The 25596-nt window shown below is 40.1% G+C and overlaps 1 protein-coding gene across 2 annotated transcripts in view; it reads left to right on the top strand.

Annotated features, from left to right (window-relative positions):
* The first annotated feature begins 720 nt into the window (after positions 1 to 720).
* The window catches only part of LOC118833926 (ethanolaminephosphotransferase 1-like), a 155393-nt gene continuing 130517 nt past the window's right edge, over positions 721 to 25596 (top strand). Inside the window, exon 1 of one of the 2 annotated variants that reach the window (XM_036741355.1) lies at positions 721 to 886. In XM_036741355.1, the coding sequence (XP_036597250.1) occupies positions 830 to 886 (57 nt within the window). In that variant the 5' untranslated portion in view covers positions 721 to 829. The remainder of the gene's footprint in view (positions 887 to 25596) is intronic. The other variant, XM_036741356.1, reaches the window with a different exon arrangement.

Genomic DNA, 25596 nt, shown 5'->3' with positions numbered 1-25596 from the left:
ATGTTTATATACATGTCAGTTAACACTTATTAAGTGCTTACTATGTGCCAAGAATTCTATTAAGCTCTTTGGCTTCAAAGAAAAGCAAAAACACTGTCTCTTCCCTCAAGGACCTCACATTCTAAAGAGGGAGACAACATGAGTAACTTGTAGGTACAAAATATATACGGTGCATGAGAAAGTAATCCCAGAGGAAAGGGAACTAGCATTCTAAATATTGCAATTCAATAAACATTTATTAAGCGCCTACTATGTGCCAGCACTGGTACAAGTTGTCTCCCTAATAGAGTGTAAACTCCTTGAGGGCAGGGCCTGTTTCATTTTTGTCTTATATCTCTAGCATCCAGCACAGTGCTTGGTATATAGGATGCCCTTAAAACCTTTTCAGTGGGTCGATTGGTAAGACCCTCTTTTCCTTAGACATCGGCAATGCCCACATAGAGCTCAACCTATAGTGCATAACAAAATGCCTTCCTTAGTTGTGATCAAGGGACTGTAGTCCCCAGTTATCTCGGTTGCCACCCAATCGCAGCCTCAGTTCTTTCTTCCCTGAGGAAGAAGTGAATCCTGTGGAGCGCTGATGCTGCTGCTCTTTCCTTTCCACCGGAGGAGCGCGAGGGAGGCTTGGAGAGGGCAGAACTTATCACGCCACCTCCTCCTCCTCCATCTCCTCCTCCTCCTCCTCCCCCCCCTCCCCCTGGTTCTCTATCCTCTCTCCTCATTCACTCCCTCCGCGTTCTCAGTGCTTCTGCTTGCTGGAGGCGGCTGGCGGCGCGCGGCTGCTCCTGGGGACAGCCTGAGCTTGAGGCGCTGAAAGCTGGGCTTCAACATGTTGCAGTTGCGGTATGTCACGGAGGAGCAGCTGGCCGGCTTCGACCAATACCAGGTAACGAAGCGGAGAGCCGGTTCTTTCCATGTGTCCCGCGGGCTTGGAGAATCCCCGCTTGTCCCCGGCTGGCGGGCTAGCCGCACATTCGTGCGGATGTATGGATGTGTGCGTGTGTGTGTGTGTGTGTGTGTGCACGGGGGCGCGCGCGCGTGTGTAGGGGTGTGCATGTGTATGTGTGTGTGTGTGTGTGTGTGTGTGTGTGTGTGTGTGTGTGTGTGAGAGAGAGAGAGAGAGAGAGAGAGAGAGAGAGAGAGAGAGAGAGATCCTCGTCCTCTGTGTCCAGGCACCGCAGCTTTCCTGCCTGTTTCTGGATTGCTTTTCCTTCTGGGCGATGATGGCACTGTTGCTGCCGCTGTTGTCACTGGAGGATAGGCTAGGGAACCTACCGAGCTGAAAAGTTTCCCTTCGCTCTCGCTCTCATCTCAGGCCGGAGATTCCCTCCACCTTGAGACCCACGGTTGGGGTCATAGGACGTGGGAGCTCTTTCCTTCCAGGCTGTGGTTTGAGAGAAGGCACTCGGTGTGAGATTGCTCCGAGTTTCTTTCCTCTGATCACGCACGAGCGGGAAGGGATGCACCCAGGGAGTAGCTCTCCCTTCCACTTCCACGCGGGGAGAGGCTGGACTGGATGCGGGAGGCGAGGGGGGGGGGGGGGGGAACGGAAACCATACCGAGATTTTATTGTTTTCCTCTGGATCGGGGGCTCAGAAGTGCCAAGGCCACTACTACCCTGCGGGTTCCTCTGTTGGGCGCCGCCCTCGGTCGGCTGTGCCCTTGGCTTTGATGGTGTTTGTAGAGGGGTTCGTTGGGTAAGGAAGGGTAGAAGAGCTGAGGGATGGCTTCCCCTAAAATCCAAGCAAGCAGGATTTGAGCGCTTAGGACGAGGCCTGCTAGGGCAGGCTGAAGGAAGGGGTACAGGAGATGAGACATCAGGGGGAGAGATCCTACTCTAGGTTTCTACTGTTCTGCCCCTCCCCCACCCCGTCCCCCACCTAAATTCCAGGCTTCGATTTCTTATTGGAGAGATGTTAGCGATTTTATATCTATATAACTCTCTTTACACACCTATATGTGTCTTGGAGAAGATGAGTGAGGGTGTCCCTAAGAACCTCCACAGGTGCAAACTTTGAATTACTTAAGGGAGTATTAGTGATCTGAAAGTTATTTTTTAAAACTTTTCCAAAATAGTATAGCTTTGTCATCTTGGAGAATTACAGATGTTGGGGGAAAATAGTGTATTTCATTTCAGGAGGAGTTTTTATCTGATACACACACACACACACACACATACAGAATCATATCCAAGGCATTAAAATATCTTTTCATCATCATTGTAAAGGCTTTACAGACTTATATAAGTGTTCTTGGCTTTTTGGCAAAACTCCATAGATGTGACATAGTTTCTATATAAGTTAATGGAATAGTCACCTGAACTTAACAAAAAAAGTTACACTTTATAGCATTTATATATAAGGATTGATAATGTTTAGGACAGTCAACTGAAGTCATTTCTATCTTGATATTCATTCATTCACTTATTCAGTTAGTCAACAATCATTTATGGAATGTATGCTACTTGGGGGCAGCTACTGGTTCTTAGCCTAGTACAGTACTTTAAAAGTATCTGGTGGTTAGTAAATATTACTGAAATTGAATTGGGTGCTTATTTTGTTCAAGACAGACTGCATTTGAAATTATTTTAAATCATTGGAATCTATTATTGACTATAATGACCACAGTAGAGATGTAGGGTGTATTTTAGCAGGAATCAAACAAATATCATGAAGTAAAATATGAAAAGATGGCATAAGAATTCAACACCATAGAAAACTTTGATTCTCATCATATTTGAGCAGAGCTCCGTATCAATAGATTTATCAAAGTAGTGTATTTTCCAACAGTAAGTAGGCCAGGATCACATACTTCTAAGAGTTCTAGGGAATTATGTGATTTACGTAATGAGTTGCCATTATAATTTGTTGAATGTGGGCAGGGTTACTACCTTATTAAGTTGTAGGGCTTTTTAAAAAGCTAATTAATCAGAAAGTGCAACCGGAGAAAACTTAAAAACTCAGAGGGACTGAATGTTTAAAAATCCCTTCCTTACTTCTCCATATTCTGATTTTCTTTCTTTTTTTGGAAGGTAGGAGAGAACTCTTTTTAAAAGGCCACTATTATGGAAAAGTTTCCAAGGTGCTATCTTTTGAGGAGGTAGCTAAAAATCATGAGAGATTGGGATGCTTTTCTAATATGAGAGGGTATTACAGAGATGAAAATTAGTTATACTAGTTAAAGGAAAAAGGAAATAACACCAGGACAGAATGAAAAAATAAACATAAAGAACTGAAGAAAATAACAAAACTTTGCCTTTCCAACTCTGATGCCACATCTTGCAAGAAGTCTTCCCATCCTGTAGGTAAAATTTTTCTTCCCTTTCTCAAGTTTCTCATAGCCCTTGCTTGGACCTTTCCTTTGTACCAGTTTTACTCTCCTTGTATCATAGTCACTTGTATATATGTCCATTCTTTAGATTTTTAAGTCCTTGAGAGCCATATCTCTCTTTGAATCTTCAAAGCATAGCTCATATATACATAATACATGGGACCTTAGGTGCATGGTCCATTTCCTTGCCTTTAAAGAATACAGTTAAACTGAACTAGATGTATCAACAAACCAATAAGTATTTATTGAATAATGACAAAGTTCAGAACACATTGTTAAAACTGGTGAGATACTAGTGGGGGGTAATCTTCTTTCCTTCCTTTCCTCCTTCCTTCCTTCCTCTCTTCCTTCCTTCCTCTTTCCCTCCCTTCTCTTTCTTTGTCATCTATTTGTCTTTCTAGAGATAATCTACATCTAAGTGTATATTTATAGACATGTATATCTATGTCTGAGGCAGGTAGGTGGCTCAGTAGGTAGAGTGCTGGGCCAGGAGTCAGAAAGACCTAAATTAAAATCCAGCCTCAGACACTCACTAGCTGTGTGACTCTGGACAAGTCACTTGACCTCTGTTTGCCTTAATCCATTGGAGAAAGAAACGGCAAACTACTCCAGTATCTTTGCCAAGAAAACAGGGTCAAGAAAAGTCAGTCATTACTGAACAACTGAACAACCAATATCTGTGTCTATATCTATAGGTAGCTTGATTGATAAATAGCTAACATGGAAAAGAAATACAGATAAATATCAAATGAATGGAATATTCATTCATTGTTATAGGAGCTGAGAGGAAGGAAGGAACATTTGTGGACTTAAGTGATCAAGAAAAGCTTCATGGAGGATGTGAGTCTTCTTGAAGGGACCCTGAGGAATGTGGTAGGATTCTGGTAGGATTTATTTAAGCAGAGAAGTAGGTGGGGTGCATCATTGGGTGAAGTTAAATAAGAATGTTTTATATTCAAAGTCTTAGATTGTAACTATTGCTACCAGTATCATGCAGGCCCTTATCACCTCACACTTGGACTATTGCAATAGCCTCCTGATGGGAGCTATATTGCAACAGTCTGCCTCAAGTTTCTCCCCACTCCAATCCAATCTCCATTCAGCCGCTAAAATGATTTTCCCAAAATACACATTGACCATGTCACCGCCCTGCCCCCCCCCCCACTCAGTAAACTGCTGTTTATTGCCTCCAGCCCTGTTATCTGTAGGATCAAATGCAAAATGCTCTGTTTAACATTTTCAAAGCCCTTCACAACTTAATCCCTTCCCACCTTTCCAGGCTTCTTATGCCTTACTCCTCATCACACACACACACACACACACACACACACACACACACACACTTCAATCCATTAACACTGGCTCCCTTGCTGTTCCATGAATAAGACATTCCATCCCTCTGTTGTGAGCATTTTCTCTGGCTGTACTCTGTCCCTGGAATAGTCTCCCGTGTCTGCTCTGCCTACTGATATCCCTGGCTTCCTTTTAAGTCCCAACTAAAATCCCATCTTCTACAGGAAGTTTTCCCCAACTTCTCTTAATTTTAATGCCTTTCCCTCTCTTAGTTATTTTTCCTACTTATCCTGTATAGAGCACGTTTGTACATATTTGTTTGCTTCTTGTCTCCCCCCATTAGATTGTGAGCTCCTTGAGGGCAGCGATTGTCTTTTGCCTCTTCTTGTAGCCTCAACACTTAGCTTAGTGCCTGGTGTATTTAGGCACTTAGTAAATGTTTATTGACTGGCAGATAAAACCCTATCCATCTTTCCCATGTTCAAATGTCACCTCCACCATGAAGTTTTCCTGATCTAACTCTTCTCTGAACAGTTGCAACAGTTTGTACTGTTGTCATAGTATCTTTCATATTCTGCTACATTGTGAAAATGTTCCCACCGACGTGGTTTTGCAGTAATGTCATTAGTACATTATAACCAAATATCACTATACCATTGACTTAGTTTATAATTTTTACTGAATAGGCAGCATTTTTCAGTCATGATGTAAAGCCAAAGGTCAGTGAGCCAATCAGCAAGTATTTTATTAAGTGCTTATTATATTCTGAGTTCTGTGATAAATGCTGGAAAAGACAATAGAAACAAAGACAAAAAGTCTTTTTGCTCAAGAAACTCACATTCCAATGACTGAGACATCATATAAATAACTAGGTATGTATAAGACACATACAGAGTAGGTGAAAAGTAATCTCCTATTGAAGTGTCTAACTTGTGTTTAGCTACTTGAGTCATGTCTGACTCTTTGTGACTCCATTTGGGATTTCTTGACAAAGATACTGGAGTGGTTTACCATTTCCTTCTCAAGCTAATTTTAAAGATGGAGAAACTGAGGCAAAGAGGGTTAAGTAACCTGCCTACGGTCACACAGCTAGTAAATGTCTGAACTCAGGAAGAGAAATCTTCTTGACTTCAGGCTGAGCAGCCTGTCTAACTACCTGGTAGTTTATTTCATCTGAAGTTCAGTTCTGGAGGAATATGTTATGATATTAGGTAACGTATACTTGTATTTTTGTTATCTTCCTTACAATATAAGTTGCCTTCATGGGTGAGCTCCTTGAAGGCAAGGGCTATTTTTTAAAAGTGTCTCCTTAGCACTTATGCATGGTAGCCACTTAAAAAATATTTGTGGAATTGAATACATAATTTTTGATATTTAACAACATTAATTGTCATGGCATTTTCCTTTAATGCACAATCCACATTCATTAAAGTTTGTTCCCTCTGTACCCACAGTGGAGATATAAAACAGCTAGTTTTAGGCAGAAAAAGGGACCATGATCAATGAACAGAGCATAGGTAACCCTGGTATGAGCAAAGCATAATTGGCCTCACAGACCCATACATAAGCTCCAGGTTTTTCGAACTATCATATTTGGCTGTGTTTAAGGAGATATATTTGGATATTATTTTAGGATAGATAATAAATAGCAGTAATCCTTACTATGTCAGTCTGTTTTCATTTCTTACTTATTTGTGTTGTAATTATTGTATTGCTTTTCACCCCCTATGGGTGTGACTATAACTCATTAGATGCCATGTAACTAAGGTTTTATTTAGTTTTTGCTAAGGTCCCATCTTTTAGCCAAAGCTTCAAATCTGACAGAATTCAAAAGCTATTCAACTTCCCATAAACAACAAAGGGTATTAAACCAAGCCAGTGAATATAAATAATTGTGTTATCTTGCTTGGAATTTTAAACCCAATAGCCTGTTAGTGACATTTCACCTCATTGTTTACTTTTACAAAGCATGGAGACATTCTCTAGCACATGGTACAGTGTGATGCCTCTGAATTAAACTTTGAAAATGATCAGTTATTAGCTGTAAACAAATTGAAATTTTGTAGAGACAGATTTTACTGTTCTCTCTTTTATCAGACTATGGAGGGCAGTCATTAGAAATGCAGATACGACCTTTAGGTTCCAAGAGCTCAGATTACCCCATCATTGAAACATTTTTATTGGGAGTTGAATTTCATATAACTTTCACAGTCTTATGGAATTTTTGAGTTTGAAGAGACTCTAGAAATAATGTAGTCCATAACCCTCATTTTATAACTGTGGAAAATTAGCCCCAGAAATGGCTCAAGATTAAAGTAAACAGCATAATGCAAAGGAAAGAGCCATGGATTTGGAGACAGAGGATCTAGGTTCAATTCTCAGCTCAGAGAATGATATGCCTTTGTGCAAGTCACCCTCTCTGGGCTTCAGTGTCTTCATTCATACAATAAGGGAGTTGGAGCTCTCTGGGCTCTTCTAACACTAAGTTCTATTGATCCTGCATTAAGTACATGCCATTTCAAAGTATGTTTGGTACTTGGGAATCAACTAATACAATATCCTACTGAACTTAGTGAAAGAAATTGAGAACTAAAAAGTCTGAAAACATAACCTAGACTAGAAGGACTTTTACAGAGTCTTTGAATATCACAGGTCTTAGATCAGAGATGTCAAATGCTGCTGAATGCCGTGCAGCCCAAACAAGATTGAAATGTAATTGGGAAATATTTAACAAAATAAATAATACGAGGTATCTTTAGGGAACATCATTGAACTAATAAGAGATTGAGGTGATGTTCTGTGACCTGTATTTGCAAGTCACCAGCTTCTCAAATGTGCAGTGTGTGGTCTCAGTTAAATTTTTAAGGAAACTAACATCCTTTCCCAGCGCAGCTAAATAGTGCAGTGGATACAGTGCTGAGCCTGGAGTAAAGAAGACTCATCTTCCTAAGTTCAAATCTGGTCTCAAACACCTAGTATCTGTGTGGCCTTGGTCAAATCACTTGACCTTGTTTGCCTCAGTTTCCTTATTTGTAAAATGAGGTGGAAAAGAAAAGGACAAACCACTCCAGTATCCTTGCCAAAAAAACCTCAAATGAGATCACAAAGACCCAGATACAACTGAAACAGCTGAACAACAACATCCTTCCCTGATCAAGCCGAAGGAAGGAGTAGCATTTTTATCACAGAGGCAATCTGCCTTGGATCTGGAAGGAATTCTTTTCTTCAAAATGAGGGCCTGTGTTCTTCCAGGCCAGTGCCGTGTAGTGAGTGTTGGAGTTGAGAACAGTGAAATAGTTAAGAACCAGAACCTTGCTATGTTTCATGTGCCAGTTGAGGAGGTGGTGACTGCCTAGAGCTGAGCTGAGTCTGTAACTGTTGTTCCTCTGTGATGGTCACACAGAAAAGTTCTTATATGGAATTATAAGGAGTTAGCACAGATAGCCTAGGGTTATAACATAGTCAGCATTATTAATAGCAATAATATACAAAGCATAGTAGTTGTGCATCTTGATTATTCAGATCAGGGATCATGATCAATGAAACAAAATTCATGCAATAAATATCTGCTGAATAATGGGCAAGGCCCCCAAATAGCAACCTCAGACCTCTGCAGGTGACCCACAGATATGGGTTTATGAATTTCTCTGGGACATGGGACTTTGCAATGCTGAGTGAATTAGTGATATTACATGTTAATAGTAATTTTAAAAATAGTTTTTCAAAGAGTCCTTGCAAGGAGATCATGAAACATGTCACATCTTTTTTTCCTGACAAAGTCAGAGCTGATCCCACTGGGATAAACTGCTGCTATTACTTTCAAAGAATTACCTTGATTTTCCGCTTCAATGAAGATTATTTCCCTTTGGTTTCTGTTACTGATTTAATATGAAGCACCCACAACCTATGGAGAACACAATGAATTTTGAGCTTCTATAATATATTGAATACTGTACATAGAGCCCCAAATTTAAATTATTTACATTGTGCATTGATCAGAAGATGTTTTTCTAACTCTGCAGAGGATTAAGAGGTAAATTTTAAGAGCAAATGAAATAAGCTAAATAGATTTTTAAAATCAGATCTGTGATTTCATTGATATTGGGAATTTCAGGTGAGGAAATTCCCTCTACCAATGCAGATTTACAACTGTTGGGTAATTGATGGTCTTGCAGATTTGCACAGGGACACTAAGAGATTAAGTGACTTAATTAGGATCACATACCCAGTATGTGTCGGAAGTGGAACTTGAATGCCAACCTCTTTATATTCTATGCCACGCTGCTACTCTAATAGCTAAATAGATGTTTTAAAGAATTTTCTTGCAGTTAGATCCATTAGCATCTCACAAATTTCACATCAAAAGCCATGTCGTAAATTCCATAATGCAGATGTTGCTTGCTACTACATAATTGAGTTTTAGTACCATAAATATAATGTATCTCTCTATTAGATCTTGGATGAACCTTGATGAATTCTGTCCAGCACAGTGTAATTTTTTGTGTCTTGATTGGTCAAGGGTAGGGCAGGAGAGGAAAAGTGAGTGCTATACTGTTCACTTTGCTTATATTAGTAGAGTAAGTCATGGCATGAAAATATTACCTCTGAATTATACTCTTGGAAGATAGGCAGCTAGGTGGTGTAGAGATAGAGTACCAGACCTGGAGGTAAGAAGACCTGAATTCAAATCTAGCCTCAAACATTTAGTAGCTGTGTTATCCTGGGCAAATCACTGAGCCTATCTGTAAAATAGGGATAATAGTAGCACCTACTACCCAGGGTTTTTGTGAGGATAAAGTGAAATAATATTAGTAAAGCCTTTTGCAAACTTTAAAGTGCTGTATAAATGCTAGCTATTACTATTACTGCTTGGTATTAATCCTCTCCTTTACCTCTACCCCTTTGGGGAAATACAATATGAACAAAAGGAGTTTGTAGAGGGTGGAAGATGGGGGAAGTGATAAGGTGGAAAGAAGGTAGTCCTTAGCGCAGAATATTATTAATCTCAGTAAAACCAGGATTGCTTTTAATCTTGCTCTTGAGAAAATAATTTAATTATTAGGTAGCACTGTAGAACATGGCTCAACCTGCATCCTTTGTAAACATCAGAAACAACAGGAGGAGTGTGTTGTACTGTGGCTATGATGTATTTTGAAATATCTATTTGAAAAGTGAACAATTCAGTTATTAACCATATGATTTATTGAAATATAACCTGGGTCAAGACTCCACTTAAGGATTCTGGGCTCACATAGACTGGGTTCAATTCTGGAACCCTGACCCCACCAAAATCAGTTTTCCTTTTGGCTCATTATATCCCTACCCTGTAATTTCTCTCTAGGGAAATGTCCCAAATAAAGTTTAGATATAGCTTATGTCTGAGTTTCCTCAAATGTGGATAATATGGTTCCTAACTCTAGCATAGGCACTCAGTGTACAATATAGGAATTAGGTTTGGGACAACCTTTACTTCATCCTTTCAAAAAATGCACATAACACAAAGGACTCAAAGGGGCCCATGAACACCAGTGGTGTAAATGTTCTTACCCCATTGTTTTGGTTGAGGAAAACAGATAGGAAATGATTTGTATCTGCTCACACACTAGAAAGTATTGGATCCAGGATTTCATAGGATCATAAATCTAGAGAGCAAAGGGAACCTCAGAGACTATCTACGCCAGCCTACTCATTTAACAGATGGGGAGACTGAGACCTACGGAGGTTAAAGGACTTGCCCAATGTCAATAGGTAGTAAGTATTAGAAGGGAGATTCGTACCAAGGGACTCTGATTCCAGATTTGTGCCTTTCTCCACTGTACCAACTCAAGCCAAAGTCCAATATCCTTTTTTATAACACACCTTTCTTTCAGCAAGTGTTTATTTTTTAAATAAATTTTAATTAGTATCTTTGTTTTTCTGTCACCTATAATTTCCCCTGTATTCCTCACAGAGAGCCATCCTATGTAACAAATACTATTTTTTTAAAGAAAAGGAAGATAAAAAAATCAGCAAGACCAATCAATACATCAAAAAATGTGAAAATACATGTTATGTTCCAAACCCATATATTTCCCATCACTGTAGATGAGTAGGCATAGGTATCTTCTCATATCTCTTTTTTTGGCACCATGCCTTCAATTAATGTTTATTAAAATGTACCTACTATGTACTAGGTGCTAGAGATACAAAGACAAAAATGAAATAGTTTCTGCCCTCAAGGAACAGATAAGAAAATACGAAATATATACAAAGTAAATACAAAGCAATATCATGGGGAGAGGGCACTAGCAACTGGGGGAGATCAGGATAGTCCTTGTGTAGTAGGTAATACTGAGCTGAGCCCTGAAAGAAGCATGGGATACCACAAAGCTAATTGAAGAGGGAGTGTAATGTAGGCTGGGTGGGGGGAGAAGAGGAGACAGGCACAGCTTGCGCAAAAGCATGGAGATGGTAGATGGAAGTACACTGCCAACTTACCTGGGGTATAAAGCATTACCTCTTTAACTTCTGCTACCTTCACTTCATGGAGTTCAGTACTGTGGAATGTACAGGGCAAATTTGTAAATTTTCTAATTGATTTCTTTTGCTTTAGCTGGGGGATATCATGTCCAAAATAAATCACTTTGGGAAATTCAGAAGGTAATCAAATTTGGGCCATTACTTGAAAAATTTTGAGGTTTCCAAAGTTATTACCTTTAGCTCTATTTTCTGTGTGTTATTCTTAGGACAGCTGGGCAAAGTTGGAGATTTCCTGCTCTCTAGGTTGCTATCTTTGTGGCATTGCCAGAGACCATATTTCCTGGTTAATTAGCAGGGTGTAGGCTGTGCCCTGTGATCAACACAGTAAATTGCACTCTGTAGGTACTTAACTAATGTTAATTAAATTACATTGAATTCTGTGGATTTGGAGAATTTTGGTAAGATTTACTATTTGCATTTTTTTCAGGGTTAAAAATATATTATTAAGAACGATGATAAACCAAATTTGCAAATAAATAAAATGAATACAACCTCTTTACTCTTGTTTCTCACCTGTAATTGTTTACACTCAAACATTGTTTACACTTGGAGGCTATTTCATTAGGAGGCAAAGTAATGTAATAGAAATGGACACAGAGCTAGCTGACTTGAGATTACTATGTTTTCTGTCCCACATTCAGTGTTACAGTTAGAAAAAAAAAACACAAAAAAGCCCTCAAGTCTCATTTATGTAGCATTTTCTGTGGCAGTCTTATTCTGAGCTGCACATACTTCTTTTTTTCTCGTGGATTTTCTGTTAGGGCCAAAGAAATATAGAAGTGGGAACGGAATTGCTCTGGGTTAATGTAAAAAAATAAATTAATTTACCAGGGTTGTAAAAGATCATCGTTCTTTTTTAACCTTATCTTTTATTTTTTGAATACATATTTTATTCCCCCCCCAATTACATGTTAAGAAAATTTTTAAAGATTTTTTCAAAAATTTTGAGTTCTAAATACCATCTCTCCCTCCTATCCCCCTTTCCTGAGATGGTAAGCAATCAGATATAGGATATACATATGCAGTCCTGTAAAACATTTCCATATTAGTCACTTTGTACAAGGAGACTCGAGTAAAAGAAAAAGAATGAAAGAAAATGCAAAATAACATGCTTCAGTCTGTATTCAAACAGTATCAGCCCTTTCTCTGAAGGTGGATAGTATGTTTCATCATTAATCCTTTGGGATTGTCTGGGATCATTGTATTGCAGAGAAAAGCTAAGTCATTCACAATTCTTTATCAAACAATATTGCTATTGCTGCGTATAATGTTCTCCTGGTTCTGTTCACTTTGCATCAGTTTGTGTAAGTCTTTCCAGGTTTTTCAGAAATCATCCTGCTCATCATTTCCTTTTTTTTTTTAAAGGCTGCTCAAAGTTTATTAGTTTCTGTTGAGTACAAAGTAAAAAAGTTACTGAGGCTGCTGAATAGCACATGGGTGATTCAGATATTAAAAAAACCAAACAAACAATAACAATAACAATGTGGTTTCTTTTACTCATTTTTTGGTGTTTTACTTTTGTTTTCCTTTTAAAAAAAACCACACACACAACACAACTACTTCTACATTTAAGAAGCCTATCTATTCTAAGGGAATAGGTGGGAGAGGGAAGGAAGGAAGGGGAAGGGAGGGGGAAATGGGCTCTGATGCCCAGCACACTTCAGGAGCCGGGGAGCAGCAAGGAGGATGCTGCTTTCTCATGGCCTCCTGAGCCAGGTCACAGGTGACCGTGCCATGAGCAGCCTGGAAAGTTCCTGAGTGCTCTGGGGATTCCAATACAGTTATCATGAATGGATGACTCGACTTCCCAAAGAAGAAGCTTTCCCACCAGTGGCCTGGGTCTGATTTGGGAAGACCAGGATGGTGGGGGATCACTTCCCCAGAGTACTCAGCACTTCCACAGGAGCTGTTGCTGGAAGCAGAACCCAGACGCCTTCAGTACTAGTTATTGGTTGCTACAAGTGAACCGCTGGACAGGATTGCTGCCATGTTGCTTGTTCTTCTTATGACGATGTAAACCTTAGTGGCGGCTCCCAAGCAGCCTCTGTCAGGCAGTGGGCTGCGGTGGATGATCACAGGCGACCTGGCTTGGGGGAAGGGGGTGCTAGGCCACAGAGCCCATTTGTAAAGGAGATTACGGGAGGATGCTCCACAGCTACAAAAATGTGAGAGTTCTTTGGGTTTGCTCGTCATTTCTTATATCACAGTAATATTCCATTACAATCATGTACCACAGCTTGTTTAGCTATTCCCCAATTGGTGGGTATCCCTTCGATTTCCAATTCTTAGCCACCACAAAAAGAGCTGCTATAAATATTTTTGTACAAGTAGGTACTTTCTCAAAAGGTCATACTTCTTTGTGAGGTTTTTAAAGAGGGCAGAAGAAGACTTTGAGTCTCTTATTCTACTAGGACTCAAACTTGAGGCATGAACCCTGTGGATATTAAATTTGTTTGTTTGATACCTGGAAACTTGATCACTTCCACCAATATACCTCTGGCCTGTCCCTGGGTTGAGATTCTCCCTGGAGATAGCTCATGGAAGTACTTGCAGGATGTTAGGCCCTTCATTGGAGAAGGCATGGAGGAGGAAGTTGACTGTCCAGAGAGGGGAATCAAGCCTAGCCTAGATCACCTACACATTCCACTGCACGGGCTACCTTGGCTCCTCTTTAGTCATTCTTATTGTCTGTAGAAATTATAAGGCACTTAGAACTTACAGTTAGATCTTAACATCATAATCCCTCTGAAATGCCGAGATCAATCAATCACTGAAACTCAAGGCTCATATCTGCTCTTTCTCTGGCAGTACTTGAAGTAGGAGATACCTTTCTTGATTCAACTGGAACCCATTTTTCATGTGCCCAATGTAGACTAGTCCTTGAAGCTACCTTCTGCCAACCTGGTTTACCATTCTACTCCTTCTAACTAGTGATCAACAGAGCATTGGAATTTGTATTATAGACAGGGCATTTATTGCTAGCTGACCTCATCCCATGCTGCCTATATTTAACAATCTGCCTTCCTCCTGGGATTCCAGCCTTAACATGAGCATAAGAATGCACACGAGGCCACGGTATTTCTATAGTGATGTAATGACACTTTTCTTCAAAGCTCAGCTAAAATTCCACCTCCTACATGAGATCTCTTCTGATCTGCCCCACAGTGGTTATTGCCTTCCAATTCCCTTGTATTTTCTTTGTATTTTCTAACAAGGTGTCCTCTGTAGAGGGCCAGCTCTGGGAAAGTCCATTCAGGGATATGGACACAGGCCAGAGGCCTGTTCTTGCCCTTGGGCTGATAACTCAGCACGTAGGTTCACCATCCCCCACCTCGGCATACATGTGCTGCTCAGGATAAAGGCTCTTCAAGCCTCCTTGGTACACACGTGCTCTCTCCAAAGCCCCCTAGGCACACATGTGCTAAATACCACCTGTGGGCTATAAACACAATATTGTTTACAGCAAAAGGGGAACAAAGGCATGAGGAAGTCATGTATTATACAAATGCCTTGCACATGGATTTGTTGATTCTGCTTGCCTGAAAGGGTATATAAGCCCTGTCCCTCAGTTAAATAAATGGAGCTGTTCTTTACTCTTCCACCTGGCCCATGATTTGTGTTTTCTTTTCACTCTCCGCAGCATTGGCCATCTCCGGCCATTTTGGCACCACAGCTGCTGGTGGCAATCCTCCACCCATAAATCAAAGTTATTCACAAGTATTTGAAAGATAGCAATAGAAATAACCTTGTTCAATGACCCTCTAATCATAAAAGAGGGAAATTTATATTCAGCAAAGGTGTTCACTAATGTGAAAGAGAAGTTCCAGAATAGACTCCAAGTTGAAGAGGGATTCTTTATAGGTGGTGAGGTCCTCCAGAAACTTCTGCTTGCAGATAACATTGTTCTGGTTGGATCAAGCCCTGGAACATTGCAAAGCTTCCTGGAAGAGATCTCCCACCAAAGGATATTGACCTGACCATCCACAAAGGGAAGGCCAAGTGGATGACGAATGTTGGTTGCTAAGATTATGACATATAGTTAGATGAACAACCTTTAGAGTTTGTCAATTGTTGTGTATCTATGGGACAGATAGTGCAAATAAGTTGGGTCTGGAATTAATCAGAAGGATGAGAATGAGCTGGATTGCATTCAGGAATTTGCAAAGGGGTCTGAGTTTCTGGACTTCAACACCATACTTGCAGTTTCACCCTGCAACATCCATCTGCTATTCTGGTTTCCTTCTCTCATTAATAAGTTCCTCCTGAGGCTTCCATCTTGTGCAGGTGCACAGGCTGGGCAACCTTCATTCCCCTCCCAGCTGTGTTTCTGACTTTCTGGACTTCAACATCATGCTCCAGTGCTTGGTACCTTCACCCTGCCCATCCCCACCCCCACTTTAAAACTCCTTTTTTGCATTTTCTTCCTCTGTTAGATTGTAAGTTCTTTGAGGGCAGGAACTGTCTTTCTTTTTGCTTGTATTTGAATGTCCAGCCACTTAGTACAGTGCCTGGCACATAGTAAGTGTCTAATCAATGCTGGTTGCCTTGCTTTAATGAGCCCAAGATTTTCTTGGAAACAAAGGCCATCTCTTTAATACCAATATTCTCTCAGTGTTGTATGAATGCATGGCCTGGAACACTATAGTCTCTGAAGAATTGAAAAGGAATATTTGGCAGAGAAAAGCAAAGAGGTGTATGGTGAATGTAAAAAGACATATAGGTGAGGGATTTTGAAAAAGAACAGAAGTAAAATACGTCATCAGGAAAATGTACTATAGGAAAAGAAAATGAACTGGTCAGATGGTAAGGTTAGGAATGAAAAGTAGCCTCCAGAGAGTTCAATGGCTATTCTTTCAATGTCAGGAAAAAGTGAGGAAAGTCTCCAGCATGCTGGGTGGACCTTAGTGGCCAATTTATGGGGGGACACGAACAAGGTTTACATAGGATGGGCAGACAGGGATGGATTGTTACCTGTCTCATTGAAGAGAACCTTCAAATTGATGAGATCACACCTGAGATCACAGACCCATTTGAGAGTACAGAGTATTTGAGTATATTTTGATCTAATTTTAATGTGTATATTTTGTTTCCTCCAAAAAAAATAAGCTCCTTAAGTTCAGGGAATAGTTTCATTTTCCACCTTTGGATCTCTTGGTCCTAGCACAGTACCTGGTACATAGTAGGGTATTTAAGAACTCCTTGGTGATTGGTCAGTATTTGTTGAACTGAAGACATGAGGCAAGATGTCGAGACGGTACATAGAGTTTGAAAGAAAAAAAGAAGGAAAAACCCACATTTGGCAGGATCGGGGAGAGGTAGAGTAGCACAATTGTACCTATATCCATGCATCCACATGTGTGATCCTCTTTCCTAGTAGTCAAACCAGGTCCTTTAAGGCCCATAGATAGATAAGTGATTGTTTCTGTCTTATTGGCCAGAGCAAGCAGACTAAGTGCAGAATGGGGAGTCAGCTTGTCCAATGATCAATGTTTCTGTCTCATTCTGTAAGTAGAGGAGATCAGTTCTCAGCCTCATACTTACCCACTGTTGTGACAGTGATAATTTCCTGTGTGGCCAGTTGCCTCTTTAAAGAAGCTAGACAGGTGGTTGGACATAACTGGTTGTTGCAGAATGTGAAGTTTTTTAAGCAGAGATCAGAGGACAGAGAGAGATGGGTGAGCAACAAGGAAAACCGGTTTTGATTGACTCCAAGATGTCTTCTCATAGAAATACTGTATTTCACCAGATGGTCCTTGCACAAGGGTACAGAAAAAAATTGACATAATTGCTGAGTCACTGATTTTTGAGACAGTAGAGAATAGGAAAGGTGCTGTAGGACTGAGGGAGAAATGTTGCCCTGATTTTCATAAAAGGTAAGGACGCAATCTGTAGATTATAGGCAGCTTGACTTTAATGCCTAATAAAATTCTAGAACAAATTATTAAAGGGATTGTTTGCAAGCAGTTAAAGTGGAAAATAGTAACGTCAAGAGGCATACTAGGCTAGCTGAATTTTTTTTAAAACTATTTTAAAAAATTAACAAGCATTTCTCTCCCTACCTCTCCTATCAACTGCAAACAAAATAAAAAAAAAATAACAAAAAATGTAGCTAAACAGAACAAATTCCCACATTGGCCATAACCAAAAATGTGAGTCTCATTCTGCATATTTAGCCAATCACCTCTCTGTCAGGAGCTGGGTAGCATTCATCTTCATCACTGATATTATGGAATCTACAATTGGATAAGCATTTATTATATGCCTTCTATATTCTTAGGCACTATGCTAAGTTCTAAGAACTATTCCAAATTGTGTGCTAAGACACAAACAAAATAGTCCCTGACCTTAAGAAGCTTACATTTTACTGGTAGTTTTCAACATGTAAAAAGATGTACAGTTGCAAAATAGGCATAATGCAAATATTTTTAAAAATTCTTTTGTGGGGGCAAGAATAATTTGATTGGTCAGGAAAGGCTTATGTAGGAATCCATACTGGAATTGAGGAATGAAAGTAGCTAAGCATTCCAAGAGGGGTGAGTATCCAAAGCATGGGTTTCAGCTTGTGCCAAGGTATGGAAGCAAGAGGTGAAATATTACATACAGAAAACATCAAATGAGACTATTTGGTTGGAAAGTGGAATACCTGATGGGGAGTAAGGAGAAATCAGTCTAGAAATGCTGATTAGGCCAAGATTGTAAATGGTTTTAAAAGTCAAACAGAAGAGTTCATTTTAACACTGGGGCAGCAGGGAACCACTGAAACTTCCTGAGTAGGGGGATGACATGGCCAGATCTATACTTTAGAAATCTTATTTCTTTTTTTGAGAGGGTCGTTGCATTCATACATCATACATACAATATAGACTGTTTGCTCAGATTTCAGCAACACCATTAGAAAATCTCTCATGTGATCCTTAGAACCAAGATGGAGAGATACGGGCTAGGTGATAGTACAGATAGGTGGATCGAGAACTGGTTGAATACCTGGACCCAAAGAAGAATCGCCAATGAGTTGGTGTCACCTTGGAAGGATATATCTAGTAGAGTGCCCAGGGATCTGTTTTTGTTCCTTGGACTGTACTATGATGACATGGATAAAGACACAGACTTCATTCACACCTGGTCAAATTTGCAGATGATATGAAGATGGGAAGGATAGCTAATATGTTGAAGGCAGAGTCAGGCTCCAGAAAAATCTGAATAGGCTAGAACAGTGGAACAAATCCAATACAATAATCTTCGCTAAGGATAAATTTCTGCATTTATATTCCAGTAATAAACCTCAAAGCTACAGGATAGAGGAGGTCTGACTAGACAACAATCCATATGAAAAAAGCCTGGAAGTTGGGGCATTAGTGGACATCCTTCTCAAAGTGACCTCACAGCAACTCCCTCAAAAGCTAATATCTTAGGCTATATTAAGAGAGGCCCAGTATCCAGAATAAGGAGAATGATAGACCTACTATTCTCTGCTCTGGTATTATCACATCTAGGCTATTATATTCCATTCTCATTGCTGCATTTTAAGATGGATTTTGACAAGCTGGAGAGCATTGAGAAAAGATGAACCAGGGCAAGGTATTCCTGCAGGAGATGGGAGTGAGTGAGATAAAGGTTTCAAGAGAAGAGTGGTTGGCAAGGAGGGTTACTGTACATTCAGAGAAGGAAAAGAGAACCTGTCTGAGAACAGGAAAGTGGCGAAGTGTGGAGTGGGAAGGAGGGAGGTCTGGAGGGATAGCCTCACTGCTGGTCTTGGGGGTGGGGTCCACAGTATTTGGACTGATTGTGCTAAGGGAGAAAAGATAGGGGTAGAGAACAAAAGCCTTCCCAGCACCTTTTTTTTTAGACTTTTTATTGTTCTGATGGGCACAATCTCTGTTGTCCTCTGACTTTACCATAGAGGCTCCCAAGTTCCCAAGCTCTCATCAAGTTTGGGTTTTCTTCTAAAATATGGAAGATTCTTATAGCCAGTCTCTAAAATAGCTGAAGACTTACCTTACATTATCATCTATATGTCCTTTTCTTCTTCCTGCCTAGTCCCAGGAATGTCTGTGTGTGTATATGTGGTGGGGGGTGGGAGGGAACCTTGTAAACTCTCTGTTTACTTTTGTTGGTTAGCAGTAAAATCTTTAGGCAACCCTAAAGGGACTGCATGCTTGCTTATGAGATAAGAGAATGGAGAGATGCTGAGACCATTCTTTTCCATTGTTAACCTGGAGAAGAGAGAAATCTGTCTGGAAGTAGCACTCCATGGCTGTGGAATGTGAAATAGAGGGATCAGTGTCTTGAGTCTGCAGAAGAAAGGAAAGTCAATGACAGGGAGAGAGCCTGGACTGACATGGGCAATTGGTTATTCAGGCTTCTGAAATAGGGCATCAGCACTCTGGCTCTGAATAATCCAGGACATTCTAGATTCCAAAATAAAGGCAGAATGTGTGAAGCTGTCTGATTCTAGAGAAGATTGGGCTAGGCCTTTGTCAGTTGGGCTATATTCAAGGTGAGAATCATAAACAGCGCCATTCAATGGAATGAGGGAGCAATGACATCAGAATTCTTGTTCTTGTTTTTGTGATTATAAACTGGTATGAACTTGGGCAAATCTCTTCACCTCTCTGGTCCTCAGCTTCCTCATTTGTGAAGTGTAAATGAAGCCCCTTTTAGCTCTGACAGTCTATAATTCTGTGATATTTGGGCTGAGAGCCCATTCCATCCCAATGTATGTTATTATATTATTAATAATGTTTCACTGCATGACCAGCCCAATTATATATATGTATACATATATGTATGCACACATATGCATGTATACATATATGCATACACATATACATATATACACACACACTTATGGAATGAGTGGAACCAGAGAACCAGAATATAAGACAGAACTGCATAGACAGTCCCTAGTAAGGGAGGCTATAGATAGGGAAAACTTAGTTGGAGAGGCAGGTGTCTGTTTGAAGAGCTGGGCTCAGGAGCAGAAAAGTTGAAATGCCAAGTGAGGCAATGGTTGGGCTGAGGCCAGAACAGCAGCTGGGATTGCTCTCTACCATTCTTATTGTGCCGACAGAGGCTTTCTGCCAAGTGCCACCTCCTTAACAAAGCAGCTTCTTTTAGGCAGGCCTGCTCTGGCATAATCTGCATCAATCAGATAGGACCAGTGTATTCAGGGTTTATGAAAATTGTGGGGACTCATTTCATCTCTTTCATCCCAGGAGTCTTCTGAGTCTGGGGAGGCAAGCAATGCTTTGTTGTTAGAATAGAGGGAGGCCAAATGGACATGAGTTCCTGAGCTGTTTGATTTGGCAGCAACAGGGCATTTGCCCAACATCTTGGCAGTTCCATTCCCACCCCTCAGAAACCCTCTGACCAACTTGTTGGGATACAAGTTTAGTTGGGCTCCTGGTGGTTTTGTTGTTTTTCAGTCATGTCCAACTCTTCATGACCCCGTTTTGGGTTTTCTTGGCAAAGACACTGGAGTTATTTGCCATTTCCTTCTCCAGCTCATTTTACAGGTGAGGAAACTGAGGCAAACAGGGTTAAGTGACTTGCCCAAGGTCACATAGCTACTAAATGTCTAAGGCCAGATTTGAACTCAGGAAAAGGAGTCTTCCTGATTTCAGGCCTGGCACTCTGTCCACTGTGCTGTGATGTTCAAATAGTTCAAGAGACATAATTTCTGGGTAACTTAATCATTTTATTAACAATGCCAGCATGTTTGTTAATAAAAGGATAGTAATTTGTCTGTCTCTTAAATCAAAGATCTATTTTGGTGGTGAGCTTACAGTTCATATGCTCTTGGAAGAGTAGGTGTTCCTCTGGGTGGCACTGAACTCTGATATGTTAACAATTAATGAGAGAATAAATATTACAATAAGAGGGTGGGCTATATTATAGTAAGGGTCTTGGGGTATGTGACTTGGATAACCCAAATCTTGGTCAAAGAGACATCAATTTCCATATGCCCTGTCTGACAGAAAGGAAGGATCCACCTTTTCCCAGACATGTCTGAGCAAACACAACGAGCAGGAATGCACCCATTAGGCTAAAATTAGAATTTATTTTACTGTCTGATTAGATCTTGGTCTGGGCAAACCTGAGAAAGATTTTCCACACTGGCTGATTTCTAGATGAGTAAGTAGAAAAGGGGAAAAACCTTGGTCCCAATATAATAATTAGTTATTAAATATAAGAAAGAAATAATCATTTCTCTGAGCACCATTGTTACTCTAAGTCATTTCTCTTTCTAGGCTTCAGTTCCCTGACCTGGAATATTTTTTTCAGTGTTAAATGCCATGTTTTAGGAAAGCTATATTAGGAAAGACAAATTTTGGAATATTCAAAAAAAGGTGATCAGGATGGTGAGAATGCTGGAGACTGTGCCATAGGAATACAGTTTAAAGAAAATGGGGCTGGTTAGCCTGGAGAAGAAAAGGCTTGGATGGGGAGGGGTAGGTCATGATACCTTCATGACAGTCTTCAGGTATTTAAAGGACTCTTATGTGGAAAGGGGATTACAGTCATTCTCTTTGGACTAAGAAAAAGCAGAATGAGTTGTAAAATTGCCCTCTTAGGGCAGCTAGATAGCTCAGTGGATAAATTGTCAAGTAAGGTCGTGAAGAGTTGAACCTCACAGAAAGGACTGAACAAAAACGATAAGATTTAACGAAAGATTTCTTAATAATTAGTGCTATTCAAGAATGGAATGGACTGCCTCAGGAGGTAGTGAATTCCTTATCACTGGGGGTCTTTGGCCAAAGGCTCTATGCTCACTTGGAGATATTTTGTCAGGAGTTCTTAGTAAGATACAGGTCAGACAAGATGACAGTCTTTGAGTTCACCATGGTGATTCCTTATGGCCATACTTCATTCATCTCTGCATTCTGGTCCATGTGCATGTCTTCCTAGACACAAGGCCATCAAAAGTTCCATATCACTGAAGACAAATGTATTGACATGGCTTAGCACTGTTGTGACAGAGATGTACAACAACTGTAGGAATAGAAGTCTATCGTATCTGTTAAGGAATTTCCCTTTGTAGTTGGTGAGAGTAATGAAATGGAGTGTGTCAGGATATATGCATGTATGTTCCCTAATCTGTAATATATGCCCTGTTGTTGCTGTTCAGATGAGACACATGAGGTCTGGTCTAGACTGAATTACTATAAAGGTTTTAGGTTTAATAAGGTGTAAGTGCTTGGTGAGTTTGATGATCTTGGCCAGGGTCAGATGTTCAGCTTATCTGTTCTAGAGGTGCATGAGTATTAAATCTAAACATTGAGGTGAAAACAATAGACAGTTTAGGACTAGGGAATCTGGAGTTACCTTGGCAGCCCCTCCTAGGGTACATTGCCCTAGTTTTAAAAAGCCACTTTTCCAGGGACATCTGTATTGTCATAGGCAGTGGTTTGATTTCTTCTATTTAAGAATCATCCATATTTGTTTGGAGGAGACAGTGTCCTTAAGGTGGATGAGCAATTCCCAAGGATCCCAGATAGAGACAGAATACTGACTCCTTGGGCCTTGGTGATGTCCAGGTGTTCAGGGAGGACTAGCAACTCTGGTGTGAGGGCCTGTTATGGCCCTTTTCAGGATTGCTCTTCTAACTCGGTGTGCACCTGTCCCCCAACTCTCACCTGTGGCTCCAAGAAGCTGTAGCACGCATAGTGATCACACCCTGGCAAACTATCTCATTAAAGGGGCTAAACCAGGTTGAGGATAACCAACAGGCCTCCAACCTGTTGGTGAGTTAGGGTGATGTCTACCCCAAGCATGTGAAGACTTCCCTTGGAGGATGAGAACAATTTGTTCCAATGACCATGAAAGCAGCTGAAGCAGACACTGTGGTATGCTTAGAGCTTGGTCAGACATCAAGGATGCCAAGGTCATCCACTGCATCCTGGACCACTGCCAGTCATATTAACTTTGTCTTGCCACTGGAGTTTGATGACTCTGGAGGAGAGTGAGTCTGATGACTTTGTGCAGCTCTGCCTCACTTAAATCCAATTCATGCCCAAGTCAAGACATCACCCCATGATGTCATTGCTGCTCTTTGAAAATGAAAGATGAACAACAGCATCATTCTGCGGAATCAGGGCCAGCATATCTGCAACAGGGGGTTTGCTAGGGATCCTCACAGTGGGCTTAGAACTGAGGTGGTCCCTGGCAGATGTGTGTGTGTGTGTGTGTGTGTGTGTGTGTGTGTGTGGAGGAGGAGGAGGAGGAAGAGGAAAAGGAAGGTTGCCACATTTGCTGCCAGGGAAGATATATTTTGGGCATCTGAAGTTGGAACTATAAATACATTTTCCTATAGAAAAATTGTCATAGACTCTCTACTACTATTAGATATGCTTTGAGTCAAATCTTTCTGTCGTTGTTGGCTGACCTGAGAATCTGCTCAGTAAAAGTAAAACCCTTTCTTGAGTTTGGGACAACCTGCATTGCGATGTATTTACTGCCATTTTTTGGAGTAGATGGGGTAGACAAAGTGATCAGTCCCATGATTTCACTAGCATAGGGAACTCCCAGAGGAAACTCCTTCTACCACTGTAGATTGTTACTTGCTCTGCAATTCAGGGTCTCAAAGAATTTCTTGCTTTATTGAGTCAAATAAATTATTTTGCTCTAACCTTTATATGTAATATACCTATGAGATGCATATTAGAATGCAATCTAATATTAATATGTTTGCAAAAACAGGACAAATGATAGTCATGATAGATAGCCTTCATTTAGTGGTTTAAGACTTGTGAAGCCTTAATTATATAAATATTATCTAACTCATTTTTATCCTCACAACAAACCTGGGAGGGAGATGCAGTTACTATTCCCATTTTGCAGATGAGGAAACTGAAGGAGACAGAGGTTAAGTGACTTAGCTTGGATCACACAGCTAGTTAAATATCTAAGACTGAATTTGAATTAGAATCTTCCTGACTCCAGCTCAGTATATTTCCATATCGATTGCTAAGTTCAGGTCTTTATCAATACACTTTTTAAGCCAGTGCGTGGGATATTTCCTAGTATTTTATAAATCCTCTATTTTTTTTATTGATAATGAAACCCCAGTGACAGATTGATCAGTGGTAGAGTCATTAACTTTAATCGTACTTCACTCCACCAGGTTATAGAGCAGCTCTTAATAGTTAAGGGATGTAAAACATTAACAATATTTTAACCATTTTAGTTAACCAAAGACCCTCACAGCTAATGACTTTTGAGTGTGTTAATTGAAGATATATCCTCAAAAATGATAGACCTTAATGGAGTTAAGATAAAAGGTAAATTGTGCAGAGAATCTTTATTCACTTAAGGGTAAAGCATCTTGCTTGAACCCTTGGATAAAATATAAGATAAAACAGCATATAAATGGAATACTCCCTCTCCCCTTTCATTCAATACACAAATCTTATCTATTCTTCCTTCATAATCTCTCAGTAGAGGTATCACAATATAGTGTAGTTCTCATACTGTTTGGTCTCAGGACCCCTTTATACACTCTTAAAAATGACTGAGCACACCAAAGAGCTTTTGTTTATGTGGGTTATATTGATAATTACTGTATTAGAATTTAAAACTAATACATTTTAAAAATAATTTAAAATAACTCTAATAAACCCTCATTAACATATAACATTTTAAATGAAAAATAGCTATTTTCTGAAAAAAAATTAGTGAAAAGGGTGGCATTGTTTTACCTATTTTTTGCAAGTCCTTTAAATATTTGGATTAATGATAGATAGCTAGATTCCCAATATCTGTTTATACATTCATTGTGATATGTTGTTTTGGTGGAAGTATAAGAAGAAAATCTGCCCTTATGCGTATATTGTAGTTGGAAAAGGGGCAAGTATTTTAATAGGCAAATAATGTCTTAGTCTTATTATGAAAATAGTTTTGACTTCAAGGACCCCCTGAAAGGGATTCCCAGGCATCCTCAGTCCACACTTTGAGAACCAGTGATATAGTGGATAGAGTCCTGGGTTTAGAGTCAGAAAGATTTGGGTTCTAATCTTTCCACTTATAGGCACTAGTTGCATAAACCATGGATAAACCATGCATCTCAGACAAATCCCTAGCATTCATTGACTAAAGGAAGATTTCCACATTAGGAGCTTCCCACACTGACCACATCGTTCCAAATATTTTATAATATCCCTCACTTCTATTCCTTCCTTTCTATTTTCATCACCACCATTAAATTTGGATCCTCCTTAGGATCATTGATCTGGGTCAGGGACCATATTTTATTCATTTTCATAGTCCCCACAGTACCGAACTTTGTATGTGACAAATGTTCAAGAATGATTGATTCATTCATTGAAAAAATTCTTCATGGGCCCTGGTCATGGTTAGCCTTGGGGCAAACCAGATTCAGAGAGCATAGTTAAAATTTTGGGCCAAGGAGTGGCACTACTACAGTGAGAACACAGTTCAGCAAGGATCTCTTGCAGG

The sequence above is a fragment of the Trichosurus vulpecula genome, chromosome 1, assembly GCF_011100635.1.
Source record: "Trichosurus vulpecula isolate mTriVul1 chromosome 1, mTriVul1.pri, whole genome shotgun sequence".
In the NCBI taxonomy this organism is placed as follows: Eukaryota; Metazoa; Chordata; class Mammalia; order Diprotodontia; family Phalangeridae; genus Trichosurus; species Trichosurus vulpecula.
This window is presented reverse-complemented; position numbering and strand designations above follow the sequence as displayed.